At 41.1% G+C, this 6,611-nt stretch overlaps 1 protein-coding gene across 1 annotated transcript in view; it reads right to left on the minus strand.

The window, feature by feature from the left end:
* Window positions 1-6,611, minus strand: part of RBPMS (RNA binding protein with multiple splicing) — an 85,156-nt gene that overhangs the window by 41,919 nt on the left and 36,626 nt on the right. Inside the window, exon 6 of the mRNA XM_015565265.1 lies at window positions 1,461-1,611. Coding sequence (XP_015420751.1) covers window positions 1,461-1,545 — 85 coding nt within the window. The 5' untranslated portion in view covers window positions 1,546-1,611. The remainder of the gene's footprint in view (window positions 1-1,460; window positions 1,612-6,611) is intronic.

The following is a 6,611-nucleotide window of genomic DNA, read 5'->3' on the forward strand; positions in this document are numbered from 1 at the left end:
ATTTCTTTTTTAATAAGCAAGACTCTTTTTTAAATATATATATTTTATTGATTGTTTACAGAGAGGAAGGGAGAGAGATAGAGAGTTAGAAACATCGATGAGGGAGAACCATCGCTCGGCTGCCTCCTGCACATCCCCTACTGGGGATGTGCCTGCAGCCAAGGTACATGCCCTTGACTGGAATCAAACCTGGGACCCTTCAGTCCGCAGGCTGACGCTCTATCCACTGAGCCAAACCAGCTAGGGCAAGTTAGGGTTTTTCAAAATGCTGACATGCTGAGCTCAAAAGATTCGCCATCACTGCCCTAGGACATGGAAGAACAAATTTTTTTCTCTGTTATTACTTTGCGGCTTCACAGAAAAAATCTAGAACACACTGGGGGAGAAAGTCTTTCATCTGTTAGTTTCCACCAACAAGCAGCAGCTTTCTCAAAAGTGATTGAGCTACAGAATGACTGCAACTTCCAAAGTAACCTGATTAAATCTGACAGGCACATGACAGGGGAAGAAAGGAGCCCATGTGATCTTCAATTTCAATAAGAAAAGTTGAAACATATTGTCAGAGAGCACAGGAAGGAGATGAAGATCATGTGGTTTGAGAAGAAGATGAAGAACGAGAGTATAGGAATATTCCAAATAACAACAAGTCATTTGGGACTCCTGAATGCCCTGCCATAGTTAATCACACACAGCTACGCAATGAAAGGACAAGTTGAGGCCATCTCACGTCTCACTTCTGCTAGTGATTGAGCTTAAGAAAATTAAGACAATCTTTTCAAACACAGAAATTGTAGCCTGGACATTTAAGGATATAAGCTCATGAAGTGGGGTAAAATACTTGTTTAGCAATTAGTCAAGTGTTCATACCCAATTAATTTAAAACAGAAAGCCCCAGATTTCCTTAAATCTTTACTGGCATTGGTTTGCTGGAACTGATTGGTTCAATATATAAATGCTTTGTTGTGTTTACTTTCCCCCTGAGATTTATGACCAAAATGTTCTCAAAAATAGAATAAACTTCTTAATATCCGCTTCTTTCACTTTTAACATTGTATTTTCCCAAAACCGCAGAACTGATGTTCTCTAACGAATGAAATAAAGTGATTGCTGAGAACTAACTGTCATGTCCAAGAATGGGGAAATAAAAAAGGGTTTACACTCCAAGGCAAATAGGGAATACTCACGATAAAGTCAAGACCATTAAGGAAATCTACAACACATCCAAATTTTGTAGTTATAGCTCTGATCTAGCCGAACCATCATTTGAGACAGACAATCACAAACAAGACAGCTGTATCTGGAGTTCGGACAGCAAGAATAGGCAGCCTCTCCACGGAACTGAACATCACCCTCAGCCAGCTCCGTCCCGTGGTATGCTCTCACATGCAGCACATAAGCTGGCCTTAGTGATCCATTTTTTGTTTTTGTTCTCCATAAAAATGAAAAGTAGATCCACTTACATGGCTCTCTGGCAATGAACTGAGGTACAGTGTTGGGCAGAGGAGTACTGGGGTTTGGAGTCCCTACTAGTTTGTTCTTGGCCATCTTCGTGTTTGCCTTAGCAAACTCTAGTCGTAGTGTTTGCGGAATTTCAGGATCGAAGCGGATGCCCTTTGGAAATAAAAGAACAAATGGAAGATGTTTTCATTTCCTTAGAGTCAAACCGGAAGGATGCCAAAATAAACACACCAGTAAATCCTGGCCCATCTGAAAAAGAAAAAAAGTCATCAGGAGCTCTCATTCCCGCTACTTGCACAGAATGCATGAAAACTCATAACCCAACAAGTTCAGAAAGCCAGGGAGATTTCGTTTACTTCTTTTTTCGTTACCTGGGTTTTCAACTCTTCTTCATGGCTTTTCCTCTTGAACAAAAACTTTCAAATTCAAGTGTTAAACTTAGACCAGCAAATTATGAGCACAGATAAACACTTCAATTAATGGTTACCAATAAGAGTAAAGAGATTAGTGTAAAACCCTGTGCAATACTAGAAAGTCTAACTCCTGAAATATAATAAAGGCCCAGGCCTGACCCGCGTTCTGACACTGACACTGACACTGACTTAAACAATGCGATTCTTCAATGCCTCAACTTACAGAGGGAAATTCCCATCCCTATCTAACTGGAGAGCTTTCATAACAGTGACACCTGTACTCAGAGTTACTAAGACAGGAATTAAAGAGTTTTAAGATTTCAATATAACAAGTATCATTTAATTTCAGTTGCCTTATAAATTTATATAAAATCTAAATGTCTTGATGTGGTTAAGTCCTGATCTTGATTATAGCTGGCTTATTAGCTACACAGAGAAACAACAGATTATGTGGGCCAGAGAGAGGATAGCCATTTCAATTACCCTGACCGCATTATTTCAGTTTACCTAAAACAAAAACATTCAATGAAATAAATCACATACACTATAAAATCCAAGATTTGCAGTGGTTCTCAACCTTCCTTATGCTGTGACCCTTTAATACAGTTCCTCATGTTGTGGTGACCCCCAACCATAAAATTACTTTCGTTGCTACTTCATAACTGTAATTTTGCTAATGTTATGAATCGTAATGTAAATATCAAATATGCTATATGTGTTTTCTGATGGTCGTGACCCACAGGTTGAGAACTGCTGATTTAAGGCAAGATAAGTGTATTTTGCCCCGCCTACCCCCCCGACCACCATTCAAGAATGCCTCCATTGCTAAGCATAACAAATCATTTCATGACACCTATGTCCAATAACCGGCATTCTGAACCCAAACTATAGCATCAAAAAGATACCCCAATATAGTGTATAAATATGCACCGAAATCAGATTTAGGTCCCAGGTTTGTCTGTATATGTTTTGGGAAAGAAGTTCTGAAAATGACTATCCTAAAGAACACAGGTAGGTCTGTGGGCCCCAAAGCCCCGTCTCTTCTCCTTGATTAGCTTGAAGAAAAACAAGAGCAATTTCCACAGGAAATTAGTAAGAATCTCTGACTCTGTTGATCAGGATGAACAACTGAATTTCACAGGCTTAGTTCCAAAGATGGGAGGAAGAGCTTGTGAGTGGATAGAAACAACAGTAAGAGAAATAAAGTGGGGGAGAGAGAGGGAAGACAGGTCCTCTGGGAGGTACAACAAAGGCCAGAGCCTGGCCCAGATGTCCTGGTGGGTGGAATTTCTCTATGGACCTGATTTAAGATTCTCTGAAAAAAACTGAAAGTTGTGCAGCCCTAACCAACAACAAAAAGTGAAAAGAAGTGCGTTATATGAGACAGAAAAAGAAATTCTTTTAACTGGTCTCAGTTTTTGTTTTAATCTGGGAAACCTTAGTATTATATTGCTAAAAATGTAAACAGTATAAGGAAAAAGAACAAAGCAAAATTCTGAAGCAGTGTTCACTCCCATCCACTCTACTTAAGAGCATTTTACTCTATGAGCACTAATATCACCACAGAGTAAACGTTTCTAAACATGGGCCCGAAGGCTGGGGTCTTTCTGGGAGGCAAGCGCAGTCCCTGTGTGTCACTTAAAGGTATGCTGTGATAGAATCTGCATGTTCACATCACACACCCTCGGGCACACATGTGACAACCTGCCATCAGTTTCAGTATGTCCTCACCAGCACTAAACACCATGAACCTCTTTATGAAGAAGCAACTTTCTTAAACCTGAGCCACATCAACCTGAGTACTGTGGCCTGAGCCACGGCAATGCGAGGGGAACATCCTGGGACCGGTCAGTCCTCCGGAGCTTCCAGCCTCAGGTAATGAGGCTGCATATCTGAATTTGATGCCTCAGCTTTTTCACTGGTGTTTCAGAGACAGCTGAGGCTCCACACATGTGCTTGCCTCCTACATAACCTAAGCTGGTGGCTAAGGTCCTAAAACACACCAAAGGGAGTCTCCCCCACCTCCCACCCCCCTCTCTACACCCCTCCTCCACTGAGAGAAAATAGCACCACCATCATGTTCCAAATCAAAGTTCCAGCTCCTTATTAAAAAAGCTAAGAAGTTAAAATGACCTAATTTGTTTGGCAGCTTTTTCATAGGCTGGAGGCTTAGAATACAAGCCACATTCCTCTGGTATCTTTAGCAGCAATACCATATTTGGTAATCAATATCCTGCACAGCTCAGTTTCTATCCATAGGGATTAGCCAAGCCCAAAACATTTTAAATGTTCAAAGATGATGAAGAGGAGGCAGAGGGGGTAGGGTAGGGAGAATATGGAAGAGGAAGAGATTTAAAAGAGGGAGATAGATAAGGAGGAGACGTGAAAAAATACCTTGTGCTTTTAATTAAAGCCTAACAAGATTATTTTCTGGCCACAGTGACTTCACATTAAATGCTGTCAGGATAAGATGACTGCCAAGTCAAATCTGTGCCTCTCAAAATCAACTTTTTTACTCTCTTGCCTATACTTCACCAAAACTCATCTTATAATGAACTGAAACTTTTCCACGTGTAAATGTTGTCTTCTTTACAAGGTGAGCAGAAAGGACAGTTTCTGAACAGCAGTTATGATATCAATTTGAGAACAGTTACTTAGAAACAACCCAACCTGACAGGCTACAGGGACAGCCGACAATCTTCAAGATGGGCCTAAAGCATTGTGAACAAACCCACAGAGGTTCATTATGATCCTCAAGAGCTGAACTCCCTCCCTAGGGCCAACTCTGGGAGGTATAGACACTGGTGACAAATACGGTATCCTACGTACTCTAGTATATTTAAGAGCACACAAGAGCAGTTTCAAATACATATGCTTATGTATTATGGACTGAATGCTGTCTTCCCAAAATTCAAATGTTAACCCCAATGTGATAGTAATTGAAGGTGGGGCCTTTGGGAAGTAATTAGGTTCAGATGAGGTCATGCGGGTGGGGCCCCTTTGATGGGATCAGTACCCTTAGAAGAAGAAATACCAGGGATCTCTTTTACCAAGAACACACACCAAGGAAAGGCCATGTGAACACATAGTGAGAAGCCGGTGGTCTGCAAGGAAGAGGGCCCTTGCCAGATACTGAATCTGCTGACAACTTGATCTTAGACTTTCTAGCCACCAGAACTAAGAAAATTAAATCTCTGTTGTTTGAGTCATCCACACTACAATGCTCTAACTAAACTCAAAGAAAGTCAGTTATTGCATTCAAGACTGTTGAGGGAATTTAAAAAAAATCCTTTTTCACTTACATGTAAATAAAGCTCAAGAACTACTTGTGAATAGAAAAGTTAAAAAGACCATTTTCTGGACTTAGGAGACTGGAACAGGCCAGACATAAAGCAACCAGAGCCTCCCTGGAAAGAGACGTTGATTGGGATGGTTTTTCTGTTGGTCCTGGGAAGGGTACCAGAGGCCAATGTCTAGGTTCTGTGACCTTACTCCCATGACAATAGCTGACTATTTAAGGGACAGATGCTGCACAAAGTGACAAAAAATGCTTTTCTGTTCTAAAGATTTCAACCGTGAATGCAGTGCTATAGAAAATGAAGGTGGTTGGAGCAGAGTCACATTAATAGTCTTCCACTAGAGAAAACATCTCTGAATTCCTGCTACTGAGGTCTTCAGAGCTGTCCTGATGTCTGATGGAATCTTGTTAATTTGGTACATGCTTCAATTCTGTGAGCTATCAGGTATCCTAGTGTCCTTATGAATGGTTCTACCGTTAAAGTTGGTTTATTAATCCTGGCCAATTATTTTAGGGACAATGGAAGCATTCATTAGAGGGAGAGAAAAAAAACCAGTCAAGAATAAAACAGGGCTATATGTATTTACTAAGAAATATACCCATGGTAATATTATGTTTAAAAAAAGGTACTTAACAATGTTTAGTAGTCTTCGGGGGGACTCTGTATATGTGTGTGTATATGAACACATTAGTCTATCTGTGTAGGCCCAGGAATGTTTATAATGTGACAACCTTCCTGTTAACAGTGGAAACTTTGGTGGTGGTGGTGGGGATAGGAGAAAGAGGGAACGGGACACCATGACTTCTATTCTGTTTAATTTTGTACTGCTTGAACTTACAAGAGTGTATAATTTATAAATTTATGATTTTTTAAAAAGTGTGAGAGAGCCAGAATAAGTAATTTCCTCTGGAGTACCAGGACAGCCAGAGCAGATCTAGGAGTAGTAGACATGTAGACCAGGGGTCCTCAAACTTTTTAAACAGGGGGCCAGTTCACTGTCCCTCAGACCATTGGAGGGCCGGACTATAGTTTAAAAAAAAAACCTGTGAACAAATTCCTAGGCACACTGCACATATCTTATTTTGAAGTAAAAAAAACAAAACTTCAAAAAAAACTCTCCTAACTTCAAAAAAAAAAAAAATCCTAACTTGTTCTTACCTCGGTCCTCAGGCAGCAGCAGGTTCTGCACAGGCAAGCTCGTGACTCGTCAGATCACACCCGAGACTGAGAGGAGGAGTCAAGAGACAGAGAGGAGGGGAGTCGGAGAGTTCGGTGCACATTCCACACATGCGCACTGCGGCCTGGGACGAGTCGGCTGCTAAGCAACAGGCAGCACTGGCAAAAACACCCGGCGGGCCAGATAAATGTTTTTGGGGGGCCGCATGTGGCCCGCAGGCTGTAGTTTGAGGACCCCTGATGTAGAAAAAAAGGCACAGAGCAT

Source organism: Myotis davidii, unplaced genomic scaffold (genome assembly GCF_000327345.1).
Source record: "Myotis davidii unplaced genomic scaffold, ASM32734v1 scaffold93, whole genome shotgun sequence".
Lineage (NCBI taxonomy): Eukaryota > Metazoa > Chordata > Mammalia > Chiroptera > Vespertilionidae > Myotis > Myotis davidii.